At 42.7% G+C, this 17,243-nt stretch overlaps 1 protein-coding gene across 2 annotated transcripts; it reads left to right on the top strand.

The window, feature by feature from the left end:
* Positions 1 to 1,999: 1,999 nt before the first annotated feature.
* Dusp11 (dual specificity phosphatase 11) lies at positions 2,000 to 16,110 on the top strand. 2 transcript variants are annotated; one of them, NM_001025650.1, is made up of 9 exons: positions 2,076 to 2,234; positions 4,400 to 4,475; positions 4,986 to 5,117; positions 9,673 to 9,796; positions 10,767 to 10,827; positions 12,406 to 12,452; positions 12,870 to 12,945; positions 13,161 to 13,334; positions 15,826 to 16,110. In NM_001025650.1, the coding sequence occupies exons 1-9, from the start codon at positions 2,140 to 2,142 to the stop codon at positions 16,019 to 16,021; spliced, it is 981 nt and encodes a 326-aa protein (NP_001020821.1). In that variant the 5' UTR covers positions 2,076 to 2,139; the 3' UTR covers positions 16,022 to 16,110. The 2 variants fall into 2 exon arrangements, with proteins under 2 accessions (XP_063141881.1, NP_001020821.1); XM_063285811.1 differs by lacking the exons at positions 12,406 to 12,452; positions 15,826 to 16,110 and having other exon boundaries at positions 2,000 to 2,234.
* Positions 16,111 to 17,243: the final 1,133 nt, after the last annotated feature.

Raw genomic sequence — 17,243 nt, 5'->3', positions numbered from 1 at the left:
TTAATGATTCACCTTATGTCCTTGGGCACTTCCCAGTTCTCCCCCTGCCCTAAGCTTCAATTCCTGCTTCAGAGCTTTAAATGCTGTACACTCCTCTCAATAAACAGACCTTGACAAGGACACTGCTTGGTCTCGCTCCTCTTTCTCGCCCGTTCTCCCGAAGGTATGGGTCCCTCTTGACCCCCACAAATAACTGGGTCCCCGCTGGCGGGGGCAGGCTGCCACCATGATTCCCCAAATTATGCCAGAGAAACACTCTAGTCTGCTAGTCTGAGAAGAAAGAGGGGATGATCTGCTTTGTCCTCCCTCCCTCCATCATGGAAGTCTAAAGCTGAGCTTCCCTGAATGTCATCCTAGCTGGGCTCTCACTGAGGATAAGGCTTCTTTGTTCATTCATGTTTAATTATTTTTTATGTCCAAACCATAAACTTCATTCTCTCTGCTTCCCCCCAGCAGGAAACGGCCAAGTCTGAATCCCCATGACGACTTCAAACCAATCTCCATGACTACTTCAAACATCAGTTCAACCATCTCTCTGGGTTTCAGCTCCCTGCTTTCCACCCTGACTCTGTGATTTTTTTTTCTTATACAGAGAGGAGCCCCTCCGCCCTTCTGGTGCGTTACTATATCGCTGTCAGTATCTTGCTCCTCTTGTATTTCTTCCCCTTCTCCACCGGCTTCTCTCCCATCAGAAGACTGTAAAAACCCATCAGTCAACTGCGTATGAGAATGTGGATACACTTTATACACCTTGAAGGCATTAGCACCCAGATGTAAAAGATATGTATCTTGCAATCACATTTTGACTTATCAAGTGTTATGATCAGAATACTCAGTTTGCAATGATAATAAATATTATGAAAAATGAATTATAAGCTACATTTAGAAATTTCAAACTAAAAGTTTAAACTTATTTTAAAAATTGCGATCATAAATTTCTATAGTCTAATCTGGGGACTTAGTCTACTATTCTGCAGATGCCCTGTACTTTGGTCTACCACTTGAATAATTCAGATATTCCCTAGGAAACACAGGGCCTGACATTGTGTGGAAATTTTGGACTGGAGTTCCTCTTTTATCTCTGGGTTATTTTTGGTGCTTGTTAAAACCCATGATGTCCACAGCTATTGTGACACCTGGCCTGTGGACACCATTTTTTTTTGCAATTAGAATATATTGTTTTTAAAAAGTGTTAGCATGTGTTTCATTCCAGTAATCCCTTGTCTAGGAATTCAGATACAGTATACACCTATAGGGATGTTCACACCACCGTCTTTTCTGTAACAGACGATCAGAAACACAAACAAAACAAACAAAAAGTCCAATTGGGTTAAAGTGGCCCATAACCCTTAATTCTAGAACTGAAAAAGTAGGCGAAGGCCGATCTCTGTGATTTCAAGGTTAGATTACTCTATGAAGCAAGTTCCAGATCTCAGAGTGTTATATGATACCTTACCTTAAAACAAACAAAAAACTCCAAACAGGTGGAGGTATTTCAATATTGGAATGGTTAAAAGAAAAGTTGGTATTTTTAATTATGTTGACTATACTAAGTGTCCTGTGTCGTTCAAAATTAGGAATATATATATATATATATATATATATATATATATATATATATATATATTCTCCCGCCTGTGGCACCACACACACATATATGGATGAAGAAACGTTAAATATATCAAATAAGGAGAAATATGTTGTATAAAATTTTGGTATATTTCTTTTTGGCGGAAAAAAGGATACACATGTGTAAAAGCAAATCATGAATATACAAAATGTAAACAATTGACAACGTTCGCGAAGAATGCAGGGATCGGAGGGGTGGGGCTGGATTTCTGTTCCTTGTCCTGAGCAGTTTTGCCGACGCAAGTAATTATTCGCACAGCTGCAATACCAGCCTCCATCCAGATAAGTACAATATTGTTGGAACCAATGGCAGGTTGACAAACCTTATTCTCAGCGCGACGTGTGACGTCATCACGGCGGGGCAAGGCGCATGCGCACTAGCGAGGCATCGACGCGGCGCGTTCCTTTGCCGGCGCTTTGGTTCCGGCGGCGTTTTCTGGCAGCCCTGAGGTCGCTGCTTTGGCTGCTCTGGCACGTCTGGCGTTGGGTGGGCGGCATCTCTGCGCCCACATGAACCAGTGGCATTATGGCCGATACAGTCGGGGCCGGGACTTTACTGCCCGTGCCCCACCCAAGAAGAAGGGCAAAAACCAGATCCCGGAAAGGTAAGGCGCTTTGGTTCCGGGCCTGGCGTTCCGGCTGCCTTGGTGGCCCAGAGTCTTGGCGTTCTCTCTGGCCTCGCGCCCTTCCGCCTCCCAGAGTCCTCCGCGCCGAACCCCCCCACACTTCCCGACCCCGCATTTTGGGGTCTCAGGTCTGTCCGGACCGGGCTCTGTGGAGCTCGGGCCAGGGCGGAAGGGCGCAGTGGGGCGCGGCTGCCAGTAATAGGCGTTCCTTGATCACTGAAGCCACAGTCTTCAGCTTGTTGGGACTCTGTGTGGGATCCGGTCTGAGCTGTATACACCCTGCGCTCGCTTGGGGACCAGCTAGAGAGGTTCTTTTGCTTTCAGGACTCTGAGGGCGGAGGTGTCATTTGCGGGAGTTAACCCTGCCTGTGCCAATGGCTAGTTTTATGATTTTGCTCACAGGTGCTATGAATATGAACCTTTACTTGCGGCCGTTTGCTTCCCTTTTTCGATTTCAAAAGTCGGTCGTTTTATCTCCACAAATAAAAAATAGCTGAAGCCAGACGTGGCCCAATCGGCCTCTCTCCTTCCTAGAATTCATCAAGTCCTTTGTTTTATCTCAACAAATAAGCAATACTTAAAAACTCAGGATGAAAGGACTTCAGTAAGCACTTCTTTTTATAGCCACAAATGAGCAGTACCTAAAATTCAACATGGACATAATGTCTCTCTCCCCTCCCAGACTTGAGTAAACACTTCGTTTTATCTCCTGGATATCTTCACAGTCTGTCAGCTCTTCTCCATCATCCCAGTACAGAACTTGCCTGACATATTGCAGAAGACAGTCGTCTATATACTCACCAACCCATTTCTTTATAAGATTTATTTTTATGTATATGTGTACACTGTAGCTGTCTTCAGACACACCAGAAGAGGGCATTGGATCCCATTACAGATGGTTGTGAGCCACCATGTGGTTGCTGGGAATTGAACTTAGGATATCTGAAAGAGCAGTCAGTGCTCTTAACCGCTGAGCCATCTCTCCAGCCCCTGGCCAGTTCATTTTTAACATATCTTATATAGTTAATTATTTAACCATTAATTTTTTAACTAAAGTATAAGTATGTTGTAAATTCTTGTTTATTAATATTTTATTAATAAGTCGCTTTATTGGGTATAAAATTCTTAACTAAAAATTAAAAATAATTTTAGGTATTGCTTATTTATGGAGATAAAACAAGATAAATATCAAGTAGTAATTGTTAGACAGTTCATAGATGTAAGGTAAAGCTTGACTTTAAAAATAAAAAGCCAACCTTCTTGTCACAGCCTGCCACACTAGCCCACTGTGTCTCCAGTCTCTCACCACTCAGTCCTCTCCGTACTCCAGGTATATGAATGAACCATACATGTGTAATTCATGGACATAGACCAACTCAGCTCTGACTCTCCACACGGAAGCTGAGGTTGTATGAATGGAGATTTGTACACATTGAGCTGATGTCACTGGTGTGGAAACTAAAAACACTGCACTGAAAGTGTTGAGTGTTAGCTCCTTCAGCCGGTATGGGGCATTCATTACTCCTTGCTGCTTTTAATATTTTTTAGTTACCATACAAAATACAAGTTTCATTATGACATTTTCTACATGTATGTCATTGTACTTTGCTCATAGTCACCCCCACACATACACCTTCCCCTTTCTCCTGCCCACGTTTTACTGGTTTCTTTCCTTCCCCCTAAATAATTCACCACTGTCCTGTCTCAAATATGTATTATATGTTTAAAACTAGATTCCACCTAGGAGGGGAAATACACAGTCTTTCCCTTTTCTGCCTCTTGTTGCCCTCTCCCTTCCCTTAACCCCTTTCCCCCCTGACACAATCTCCCTTCTATTTTCTCGTCTGATATATCACTTTAGTATTTGATTCTAGGCTGGATTTGTAGGCAGTTCTGTTCTCCTCTGGTAATTCTAGTTTTAGGTACTGTTTGCTGAGACCTGTGTGTTGCTTTGTTGACTTGTATCTGTCTTCAAGATGGGGAAACAGAAGGAAGGATGGTAGGTCGTTACTTGTGCAGAATGAATAGGACAAAAGGCAGAGCAGGGTAAAGGGACATTCTGTGTGTATGAGGTGCCTATTGGAGCCTTATTCTTGGAGACAAGGCTGGCATTCAGTCTGACTAACCAATGCCCTGTGTCACAGGTGGAAAGACTATCTCCCAGTTGGGCAACGGATGCCTGGGACTCGTTTCATTGCTTTCAAAGTTCCTTTGCAAAAAGTAAGTAAAAATTAAGTTTACAGAATCTTTTCAGAAACAAATTCCTCATGGAGAATGCTGGCTCTTAATCAAGAATAATTTTAATATGTTATATGTTATGTCAGCCCAACTTAACTAGATAATTCAGTATTCACTGTGTTGATATGGTAGTTGCTGTGCTGGAAATTCACGAGAGTGGGAGGGGGTGTTCATTGGTGAAATGCATTGAAATTTTAAGGCTTAGGCAAATAGGAACACATTTTTATTTGCTCTTGTTTTTACCTTGTGTATTTAATGTTGACTAGGAAATTCTTAAGCCTTTCAGGTAGGGAGACACAAACACAGAAATATGTATATATTAAAGTGAGCTTACATTCTTCCCACCACTGGAAGAAAGATTATTGCAAGCTTCCAGAAGAGTGGAAACAGCCTTTTGGTCTCACTGGGTCCTCACTTTATGGGGCTGGGATAAATGCATCGTGTGATGCAGGACTTGATGTAGGTTTGCTCTCTTACTTCACTCTCTTACAGAAATTTGAAGCAAAGCTTATGCCAGAAGAATGCTTTTCTCCTTTGGATCTCTTTAATAAAATTCAAGAACAAAATGAAGAACTTGGATTGATAATCGATTTAACATATACTCAGCGCTATTATAAAGTAGAGGTAAGTGGACCTCTGACTGAAAAAAAATAATTCATAGTAATTTAATACTTTTCATCCTGTGGTGATGCAAAAACTAAACTTCATTCATAGGTAGTAATAATTTTTAAAGAAAAGCCAATAGTTTCCCTAATTTCATTTTCAAGTGAGATCGAAGGCCAGGCGTGGATGGTAGTTAATGGCTATAATCCCAGATCTTAGGAGTCTATGGCAGAAGGATCACAAATTCAAGGCCACCTTGGACTACATAAGTCTTCAACAACGAAAAACACACATACACACATACTAGATTGGAGACATGCATTAAACTATAATATGTAGTAATTATTATCAGTCTCTTTAATCAGCAAAAGTTCTGTAAACATTGAACATTAATTCTCCCTTCTCCTATACGCCAGACCCCTAGTAACCTCTTAACCTGCTTTATTACTATGAATTTCCCAGTTCTAGGTATCTCATAGGAGTAGCATAATACAACGTAACATGAATTTAAGTGTTAAATTAATTAAAATATAACTCTGCCGTTTCCTTTAACCTCCTAGCCCCACCTTCACACTCAGCCCCTTCCTCTTTAGTGTTGCTGCATGTACACGATGCGCCCTGCTGAGTCTGTCTAGCTCTGCTTGTATGTGTGGCTTTTTTTGGGCCACGCTTTACGGTACTTATATCTGAAGGCTGATTCTCCCTTTCTCAGATGTTCTTCATCCAGGGGCTGGGCCTTCTGCAGTTTCTCCCATCCATGTTGGCATGTCAGCTGATGGCTACTGTTTAGATCTTGTTTAAGCACCCATATTGTTGCAGTTTCATGGGTGTAGCCTTCCCTGTCATATGTGTGGAGTATAATCTCGCAGCTGACCTCTGACCTCCTGGTCCTTGTGCTCTTACAGTATCTCTACCTCCTCCGTATGTTCTCAGAGCCTTAGATGTAAGGGCCGTATTTAGGTGTAGTTCTCTGCATTTTGACTAGTTGTGGCTTTTTGTAATCTGTGTGCTGCAAGAGGAAGAAAGTATCTTTGATGTGGTGGACAGTTACACTGTCTGTGGGGTAAGTTTTTATTTGTTTGTATGAGTGTTTGCCTCCTGTATATATGTGCACCACAGACATGCCAGGTGTCTGTGAGGACAGAAGTGGGCATTATACTGAGTGTAACTGAAATTACAGATGATTATGAACTGCTATGTGCTGGGAGTTGAACCAGAGTCTTCTGCACGAGCTGTCTCTCCAGCCCCAGTATAATGTAATACTTGCCTTTCTGTGACTGAATGATTTTAGTAATTATGTCTCTGACATTTATTAAAGCACATATCAGAATCTTTTTCTTTTCTGACTCAATATTGTTATACATATATGCTGTATTTCATTATTGATGCTATCTATTTCACCCCATTCTGCCTTCTGAATTCCCCTGCCCCTGTGTGGATGGGGGGGTGGTGTTGTGGTGGAGGCAATTATTCATTGTTTTTGTTTTGGTGTTTGTTTGTTTGTTTGTTTGTTTTCCATGAGAAGGACTCTCATAGTATGGCTCTAGCTGGCCTCAAATGTATTATATATACACTGGGCTGGTCTCCAGCCCACAAAGGCAAGCTGCTCCTGCCTCCCATGTGCAGAGATTCATTGTGTGCACCACCACATCAGCGTGTTTCGTCTTATTCTAATGGAACTCTTAAATACTCTAGAATTCATCTCTACATCTTTGGTATGTGTATTTAAGATACAGTGCTTTTTCCTTAACATCAGTTCTTTTATGTCAGATATGCAATTTGATAGCCCCTGTCATAAGAATTGTTAGTTTGCAGTTGGCTGTCTGTCTGATCTGATTAAGTCTATACATTGCTGTCCATGTCTCTTTATTTTGTCCATCCCGTGGATTCTTGCTTTGAGAGATCCAGTCAGGCTGTACCATCTAAATGTTAGCTGTGTGCCTCCACATGCTAGTATAGCCCATTGTTCTCTGCCAGTGGGCTAGCATAGCCAGATTCAGGATTCTGTTTTCCTTTCTCCTTTTCTCCCTCCTCCCTCCTTCTGATCCTCTAAGCCCTGGTTTCCCTTTCTCTTTCCCACCCTCCTTTCCTCTCTTCCTTATTGTTCTATTTGGGGTTTAGTATTTGAAACAGAGTCCTTCCTCCTCAGTCTCTCTAATATTGGAATTATAATTCTATAGCACTCCACCTGCCTTTGTTTATTTATTTAAATTTGAGATAATGCCTCATATAGTCCAGGCTGCCCTCAGTCACCAAGGATGGCCTTAAACTCCTGATCCTCCTGCCTCTACCTCCCAAGTGCTGTGATTACAGGCATGGACCACCACACCCAGCCTGATTTCTTTTTCTAAGAAGTCTTTGTTTTAATGCATGCTTGTGTGGTGGCATGAGTTTATCGGCAACACATTCATTGCCTACAGAACTTAGAAAAGGGTGTCAGAACCACTGGAACTGGAGTTGCAGACAGTAACTGGCTATCTGGGTCTTGGGAACTAAACCCTCATTCTCTTCAAAAACAGTAAAAACTCTTTAACTATGAGCCATTTTCTGTCAAAACCTTGATTTTCCTTTTAATGTGGCAATTTTAAGCATTTCAAGATGGGTTCTTGCTATATCGGCCTGACTGATCTTGAACCCCTGTGCTCAGCCTACTGAGACACAAGGATTACAAAGGTGTACAGCTGTACCCAACATGAGATGTTTTCATAAGTTGTCACATGTCCTTCAGTTAAGGGGGCATATAACGAGTGGTTGTCTCTTATGGTGTTACTAGTTAATTAATGATTGCTCTATTAATTCCTTTGAGGCTTCAAAAAGTTGATCTTCTTTTTCTTTTTTCTTTTTTGAGACAGGCTCTTGCTGTGTAGCCCAGGCTGACTTCAAACTCAAGATTATCCTGCCTCAGCCTCCCAGGGTCTAGGATTACAGGTGTATGCCACCATACCAGGCTATACAAGGTGAATTTTATCATTCATGTTTTATTTACTCAGTAATGTCCACAGGATTCTTTCCTTTATGCTTTCAAAATAACATCTTGGCTCCCTGATAGCCGTCAATAGTGACTAGTTAGAGCTTATTTAATTAGTTATTTTTTTTTCTGTCATCACAAATGCCCTTGTAGTTGCCTTTTTGAATTGGAACACAGGTGGAGGGCCTCTCCTTGGATAGTTGAGGCTTCTCAGTTCGACTCCTAAAACCTTTTTTAGACAATATTATTAAGAACTTCATACACGTATAATATACTTTTCTGATCACAGTCACCCCAATACCACAGCTAAATCCTCCTGATTTACACTCCAATGTCATGTCCTCTTCTTTTTATATTTTTTATAATAATAAGTTCACCACATGCTTGGTGGTCCCCATGGAGGGTAGAAGGGGTCAGATCCTTCAGACCTAAAGTGATAGGTAGTTGTGAGCTGCCTGGTGTGGGTGCTGGGAGCTCAACCCAGGTCTTAAGCTCTCACCCTCTGAGCCACTTCTCCACTCCATCCCCTCTGCCTTTTAAAAATAATCCACTGAGTTCAAAATTAATGCTGCTCAAGTGCACAAGTATGTAACGCTGTCTACTGGAGCATGACCAACTACCCAGGGCCGTAGTCCTGAAGAAAACTGACCTGGCCTCTCCAAACAGCCACCAGCTGCCAGTAGCCCCTCAGTAGGTTAAACCACTTCTCAGTGCTGACTGTGGAATGCCCTGATCCTTCGTGATCGCTCGGTCTTCACCTTCGCTTTCTCCAGTCCCAGGCTGACTCTGCCTTGCAGAGAGCTTTGTTTCCTTTCTGTGTGGGTAGTTTTCAGGTACATGAGTGTTGAGTATATTTACTACTAATTGACTGATACTGTTAGACAAGCCAGGAACGCTGTAAAATTTGTGATAGTGCTTTCCAGTTAAACCCAGAATTACAGATTTTCACCTAACCTCTCTTTTTTCCCTGAGATTTAGTGTGTGTGTGTGTGCGCGCGCGTGTGCGTGCGTGCGTGCGTGCGTGTGTGCGTGTGTGTGTGTGTGTGTGTGCGCGCGCGCGTGCGTGCGCGTGCGTGTATCTGTGTATCTGTGTCTGTGTAGTGTCTACCACGTGTGTAGGTGTCGGCTGAGGTCAGAAGAGGGTGCCGGATGGTCTGGAGCAGGAGTTACAGGCTGTTGTGAGCCATCAGACTTGGGTGTTGAGAACTGAACTACGCCCACTGGAAGAACAGCAAGCACTGCTGAGCCCGAGCCACCTCTCCAACCCTACTTCCTGTTCTCTCTGCTAGTCACGGCTCCTTTCGCCCAGTCATTACTACTGTGTGCAGGCACAGAAGAGTGAAAAGCTGTTGATTCTGTTTAGTCTCATGGCATACACGCCCTGATTCACGTGGTATTTGGTGTGTTCTGTATTCCTAGTGACTGTTCTCTGGTCTCAGTGAGAACCAAGTTCTCTGTCCTGCTTGAAACTGCTTTGTAGGAAGTGGTTCTCTAGTCAGAAGAGCGGTCATAGTGAGTCTGTCATTATCAGCTTATTTCAGGCTCCTCGAATCCTTCATTATCTACTTACAAATGAAGTAATGTCTCTGTCTTTGTTTTGCTTTCTAGGATTTGCCAAAAACTATTTCTTACATAAAAATTCTTACAGTTGGTCATCAGGTACCTGACAGTGGCACTATTTTTCAGTTCAAAAGTGCAGTTAAAGAGTTTTTAAAGAGAAATAAAAACAATGGTAAGTCCTTACAGTTTGTTTTGGTTTGGTTTTTTGTTTCATTTTCCTTGTCTGAACTCTTATTTTGAATAGGTTTGGAGACTTTTCAGATTTCTTCTATTTTTAATTACATATGTGTGCTTATAGCTGTGTGCCTATGAGTGCAGGTCCTCAGAGAGTCCAGAGTTACAGGCAGTTGTGAGCCATGCAGCATGGGTGCTGGAACTGACTTTGGATCCTCATCAAGAGCAGATGTGCTTTCCAGCACTGAGCCGTTTCTCCAGGGCAGTGTGATATTGTTAATATTCTAATATTAGGTCTGCTGTTTTTTCAATATGTCAACTGGTGGGAATAAAGTGTTTTTCCTCTTGTTGGCCACACAGAAACAAAATTTGACTGAAAACTGTGTTTCCCTTTCTCTGTGGCTAAGGAATGAGAGGTAGAAGATTTAAAATGCAGGATCTGAAAGTTCCATAAAGAGAACAGAAGGCAAAGGCTGGGGGAAGTGTACAAGTGGGACAGGAGGCTTGCATCTGTGTAGTACATACTGACAGCAGTACATACTGCTGTCTTTCTATTTGGAGTATAGTTGGGATTGTTATTTACTGTCATGAATAAGGCTGGACTGAGAGGTCTGTATCTTCAATACAGAGCACTTGCCTGGCTTGTGTGAGTCCCAGTTTCAAACTTCAGCATTGTGTGCATGTGCAAACACACACACACTGCAGTTTCCTCTTCATATTAAGACAGCTCTCTTTGTCTAATGCAACCCTCTAGTACCTTATAATATGAATTATTTTATTTAACCAGTACCTGCAAAATTTCCACAACAATGAGCTTTGGGCAGGTTATTCTTGAAAACATGTTTTTAAAGCCACTTTACTTTTCAACATAGCAGCATTATTTCACAAACTTGTCTCACTCTTCAGAAAATTGTATGAATTATTTTTGGTGTATCTTGTTTCTTAGCTCTACATTTTCTATTTTATAGACAAACTTATTGGTGTCCACTGTACCCATGGCTTAAATAGGACTGGCTACCTCATTTGCAGGTGAGTTGCCAACCCAAAAATCAAATAATGTTTTCTGTCTCTGTGTGTGTGTGTGTGTGTGTGTATGTGTGTGTGTGTGTGTGTGTGTGTTTACAATGGTGATATAAACTTAGACATGGGTTAAATACAGAGCAGTGTGGCCTCTACCCAGAAACTGCCATGAGCAATACCCTTGTAGACGTCACAGACACAGGAATGAGCACATCTTTGTGGCTTCACGTATAATAGACATTCAGTTTTGCAGTTAAAAACCCAGTAGGAATCTTCTTGGGCATATCTGCAGACTGTTAAAGGCAAACCTGTTTTTCGTTGCTTGTTTGTTCGTTTGTCGCGTACTGATGTACATACAAGTCAGAGGTTTGGGGGTTGGTAAAGCATTAAAGTGGCATGAGTGTCTTTGGATCCACTGCTGCACTAAATTCAGATGCATTCTGGTGCTTCTTAAGGAATCGCCATGCTGTGTGACTTTATGCTTGTCCTTACTGAGCTATAGTTTGTGTGAGCAGTGTGAGTGCGGGCAAAGATGATTATTTAACCTGCCTCTGAAGAAAGAAGGAAGACTAGAATAATATAATAATAATAATAATAATAAGACTATAGAATTATCACTGTCAGCTACGGAGGAGTCAGGAACATGGTACCTTGAGAGCAAATGAGAGGGAGGCTTTGGCCTATCTCCTCAAGAAGACAGTACATTTCCATGGAGAGTCTGAGTGACCGTCTGAAAGTTGAACTAGTACTGGCTGAGTAAGGGCACAGAAGAGACTATAAACTTAAGGCTCAGCCAAGAGCCTAGAGTAGGATTCCTTACACTGTGCTGGAGGAGGTGGGCAGTGCGGTAAGTATGGCAGTGCAGTGGACTGCGGGTGTGGGGAGGAGTCAGAGCTGGGCCGTGCAAAGTGGTATTGCAGTCTGTTTGGGTTTTTTGTTGTTGCACCTTTTTGGGGATGTGTTGTTGAATCCCCATCTATTTCTGCTGAGTAAAGGATATTCAAGAGTGGTGGAGGCAAGGAGTCACTAGGTTTTTGTACAAATTAACATATTGATGGTCACTTGGACAAGGATGTCAAGGCCATTTTATAGAAGGAGGCAGTCATCACTGTCAGGACCCTGGTGGTAGATTGAAGGTGAAAATCAGGAAAAGTAGGTGACAGTGACATTAGCTCCTGGTTTTGGCCCATATCATTTGTCTGCTGCATTACTATTTTTCCCAGTTGCTCTGTTGGTTACTGATGAGTGCACAGCGATATTAAGGAAACCTCCTGTGTTTTAGTTCACAAAGCAGGTGGATGGAAATGACTGCTAAATCTGCCTTTGAAACATTTGCCAGTTTGGTCATGCATTTCTTTATTAATTATATTGTTATATTAATATAAGTATCTTTATTAATATATTTCTAAATTAGTCGATCTTGGGATAGTCTTTTTTTATGGTCATGGCATGTCATTCTGTAACTATTGGATTAGCTATATGGTATTTTCTTAGGATTTGTATGTCTCCACTTGTAAGTGAAATTGGACCTGTTTTCATTTTTTCTTTTCGTATATTTAAGTGACCCAAATTATGTTGTTTTGTTAGATATTTGATTGATGTAGAAGGCATGAGGCCAGATGATGCAATTGAATGTAAGTATGAGGGGTGCCACTGTCTTTCCCTTCCTATAAAAGCAAGAGGTGGAAATGGTAGAACCACTCTTCAAGTTTTGGAAAAAGTAATGTATATGAGGCAATATAAGATACCAGAAGGAAAGTGGAGAGTAAAAAGGAAGGAGTGTTGCTTGTGGGGCTGGGGATGTGGCTCAGTGGCAGAACATCTGCTCAGCGTGTGTGGAACCCAAGTGTGGTCTCCAGCACCAGGGGAAGGAAGAACAAGGATAGGGATGGAAGACGGCCTTTTGCCAAAGAGCTTATGAAGGAACGTGTCTGCAGGAGTGAGCTGCATCAGCCTGTGACTAGTCAGTGAGTGTGAGCTCTGATCTGCATTCTCGGCCAGATCCCTTCCCGTGCCTCTGTTCTAATAGTTCATCTTCATCCACTCCTCAGTGTTCAACAGGTGCCGGGGACATTGCATAGAAAGGCAGAACTACATCGAAAACCTGCAGAAACGTCGTGTCAGAAAGTAAGTCTTCCATCTTCTTAGGCGAGATTCGTGGCTAGGAAAGCCTCTTTGATATAGTTCAAGCAGCACATTTCCCTGGCCGCTTGCTCACTTGAGCAAAACCTAAACAACTGGGAGTGGGGAGATGACATCAGACATTCAGGAGTCAAAATACAGTCACTAAACTGGCCACTGGAGCTGGAGTCTGCTGACACTGTGGCGCACTTCTCTTTCAGGAACCAGAATGCTAGTGCATCTAGATCAGGTGGTCTTGAAGACTCAGCACATCTTACAGAACAAGTCCACACCACTAACAAACCTGTGAACAAAGGACCTAAGAAAAGCCGACGTGGTGGTCATCTGGAATCGTCCCAGCATGTTCAGACCCAGAGCTCAGCGTACTCATTCAGGTACCTGTGCTTCTCCCTTTCCCAGAACTGAGGTGGAAACTGTATTTTAAGCCAGGGGAAAGTCCACTGTGATAATGACCAGCAATCAGGGTCAGTCATGGTGCTTAGCAAATCAAACACTGGATGGGAAATGTGTAGCTCTTCAGACACAGCTGAGAAAAAGAAATGTTATTTTATTCTCTTTTTTAAATTAACTTAATCTAAGAGGAATTAGATGGGCCTACTAGAAAATAAAATCTTGCATTCTTGGTTCGAAACCCAAGATTCTACCTCTGAGGTATATCCCTAGGCTTTAAGACTTTGGGAAGAGGGCTGGAGAGATGGCTCAGTGGTTAAGAGCACTGACTGCTCTTCCAGAGGTCCTGAGTTCAATTTCCAGCAACCACATGGTGGCTCACAACCATCTGTAAAGGGGATTCCATGTCCTCTTCTGGTGCGTCTGAGGACAGCTACAGTGTACTCATATAAATAAAATAAATCTTAAAAAAAAAAAAAAGACTTTGGGAATAAAAAAGGCTGTTATTAAAGAACAAATACAAGTCCAGACAGGGGTAGTATGCCTATAGTCCTAACACTGGCAGGAAGATCAGGAGTTCATCATTGGCTATATAGTGAGCTCCAGGTCAACATAGACCCAGGTCTTGGCCGGGGGTAGGGGTGGGGGTGGGATGAAAGAGTAAAGTCATAATAGAGATATTTACACATGTTTTGAGCAGATTAAATCATAAAAGGATTTCAATTGGGAAATGGGGAGATTCTCTGTTCAGTCAGAATTGTCTGTCTCCTTAGAAAGGGGAGATAGAGAAGAAGGGAGAGAGGATGGGCAGATAGAGAAGATGGGCCTTTAACTAGGGTGATTAACTCGTGTAACTCTGTAGGCTGAGAAGTCGCCCAATGAGCCCTCTGTAAGTTGGAAACCCAGGGTTGCCAGTAGTGGGGCCCAGACCAAAGGAGCATGGTGATTTTCTAGGAGTGGTGAAGAAAGGCCAGAGAAGCCTTAGATAGGGGGTGGAAGGGCAGGCGAGAGGGTAAAGGTGCCCTTGCTCTGCTTTGTGCTGGTGCTGCTCTCCTGTCCAGGTGTTTTGTGCTCACCCACATGTAAAGCAGACCTTCCTTATGAGCCTACTCCTCATACTTCAATCTGTTTTGGAAACACTCTTATTGGCAGATGCAAAACTACAGCTCTGTAGCCATTCCTTACTCTAGTCAGGATGCTACACACAATTAACAACCATCGCTTGCAAAAAGTTTTGGCTATTAATTTAGTTTAAGTTTTTATGAGCATTCAAGGGTTTTAACAGTCAGGCTGGGTTTGAATTTGTCTCCCTACTCTGCCATTGACACTATGTGCAATCTTGGGTGAGTCCACATCTCTAATTTCCATTCTCTGAGGTGCAGATTTTCAAATGCATAACCCATAGCAATGGTTTTACCTTGCTACATCTGTTAAAGCAAGTCGGTATTGTAACACCTTCAAAAATATGCTGCTGGTAACACTGAGAGTGGGAATAGCCCTTTGAGTCAGTTTTAATGGCCATAAAGATGTTCGTACCTGATTAGTTCCGTTTTAACATTGTACTTTTCAAATCCTGCTGTCTTAAGACAGAGCTAGGTGCTCTGTGTACAGTAGTATATACTGTGAGATGCTAATCCCCAAAATATTGATGGCGGGAAAACTAGTATGGCCTGTGATTCTAAAAATGGAGATACAGCTAAGTGACCGTAATGGTACTGTGACATTTTTATAAAGCCACTGAAATTGAAACATTTTTTTTTTCTTTTTTTCGGGGCTAGGGACCGAACCCAGGACCTTGCACTTCCTAGGCAAGCGCTCTACCACTGAGCCAAATCCCCAACCCCGAAATTGAAACATTTATAACAGTAAAAGCCGTAGCAGGAGCTGTAGAGTAGTAGACTCAGCAGTTGAGAACACTGGCTGCTCTTGCAGAAAACTCAGTTCAGTTCCCAGCCCCACATGTCTGCTCACAACCAACAGTGACAATGGTCAGAATGATGGAAAGGGATAGAGGCCAAAGACGCAACTGACCGAATGTGACTAAGTGAGATTTGGGAGTGGGGAGCGGGGGTGCTGCCTGCATGAGGACAACCCAAGTTTCACTCTTTTCTTCACACTTTGACCTTGTCTGAGGTAGAGCCTCTCGTAGTTCCACTGCATATTCCAGGCCAGCTGCCCTCAAGCTCCCAGGGATCCTCCTTTCTCTGCCTCCCATATTATCATAGGGATTGCAAACACATGCTACTGTTTGTCAGATCTCTCTGGGTTCTGGGGATCCATCCCATGTGAATGGCATGAGCTGTACTCACTGAGCCATCTCCCTAGTCCTAGCTTCATAAGAAATGAAGAGAAAGGTAAGTGATTATGTGCTTGGGTCGTCCCGGTAGGAAAGAGTGAAATTGAATATCTGTATTATTTTATAAAGCTTGTTATTGTTTGTTAATCCTGACAATGATTTATTGCTTCTTGTTTAAGAAAATGGTCACAAAATCAGAGTGTTTACCAGAGAGGCTTCGTCCCTCCTCCCGGTCCAGCTGGAGAGGACTATTCACAGAGAAGATTCTTCTGGAGCATGAGACCAAATGGCAGTCAAGCAACCCATCATAAGAAATGGATTGCTGCTAGTTACCAGAGACCTTTCTACCCAGCCTCCTGGGAATGGAATGTGTGACACACTGTGGCTGAACTGTCATAGGGGCCACCTGAGATCAGAGCTGGATAGAAGACAGCTGGATGACTGTTAATAAAATCAGGTCAAAAGAATTTAAAAATTTTTTTGAACATTTTTAACTTTTTAAACTGTTTTGCTATTCTTTCATGTATGTGAACTTCCTTACTTTTTCCCTCCCTGCTGGTGCGTGCAGCAGTTCTGGCACAAGAAGACCTCCCTTCCAGGCCTCAACTTTACTCCGAGAATCCTGAATAGATAAACTGTTACAAACTTGCAGGTTTTTAATTGCCTTTGTTTTCCCCTGTATATTCCCTTCCCTCCTGCTTGTACTGTGCTGTGCAGGTGCAGAGAGTCATAGTGTTTTAACCTGTTCTTTACTGACAGTCTCGAAGGGTTTCTGTTGTCCCTGACTGATCAGATTTTCTACTAAAACTCTAGCCAGGAGACAGTTCCTGTCTTTGCACCTGTTCCCTGTCCTTGTGGGACTCTGATCAGCGTGCTTTCCTTGTTGGTCAGTGTTGGGATTTGACCAGTTTCTTACTGACCCGCCAGGTTAGGCGTCTAATAGAGAAGTGTAAAATTTTAGGGACTGATTGATTGCCAAGTTGGGCAAGAAGAAACTAATTGATAAACTAGAGTGCTGGTTAAGTTGTAATTTCCCTGACAAGGTAACTGCCATCATCAGGGTAGAGTTTTCCTGAAGGCTACCAAACCTCTGAGGATGTGAAAGGTTGAGCAGACTAGGAATGTCATCTGTCCTTGGGTATCTGGGGAGACTGACGGTTGTGCTTACTCCGAGGTCCTCTAGTTAGGATCTCGTCCACTTGTCTCCCACACTGGGATGGTGCTCTTTCTCTGGAACATACTTCAGGCTATATGAAGGTGCTAATTCACCTTAGAACTCACTCAGGAAGTTGCTTCTCAGAGCACAGCGTAGTCCACAGCAAATGTTTGGTGAAGGACTAGGCAGCTTGTCTTCTATCTTGTAAGCCGCTAATCTTAAGGATTGTAAAACTGACCAACTGATGCTACACACAGTAGCTATTTTCTCCCTCATGTGTGAACATGTGGAGGGAGCCTCTCCCTAGTGAGGTCCAGCAGTCTGTCTATTCTGGCCTGCAGCAACTTTAGCTCAGTCAAGGTGCTCTGCACTTGAGTCGAGAGTTTTTCTCTACTCATCACATTAACAGATTCAAAGTGCTTCCTGCTGTGAGACTTCCCC

Source organism: Rattus norvegicus, chromosome 4 (genome assembly GCF_036323735.1).
Source record: "Rattus norvegicus strain BN/NHsdMcwi chromosome 4, GRCr8, whole genome shotgun sequence".
NCBI lineage: Eukaryota > Metazoa > Chordata > Mammalia > Rodentia > Muridae > Rattus > Rattus norvegicus.
This window is presented reverse-complemented; position numbering and strand designations above follow the sequence as displayed.

Coding starts and splice junctions, on each gene's coding strand:
- Dusp11 (NM_001025650.1), top strand. CDS start 2,140: ATGAACCAGTGGCATTATGGCCGATACAGTCGGGGCCGGGACTTTACT. Junction 4,476..4,985: donor TCAAAGTTCCTTTGCAAAAA/GTAAGTAAAAAT, acceptor ACTCTCTTACAG/AAATTTGAAGCAAAGCTTAT. Junction 12,946..13,160: donor CAGAAACGTCGTGTCAGAAA/GTAAGTCTTCCA, acceptor CTTCTCTTTCAG/GAACCAGAATGCTAGTGCAT.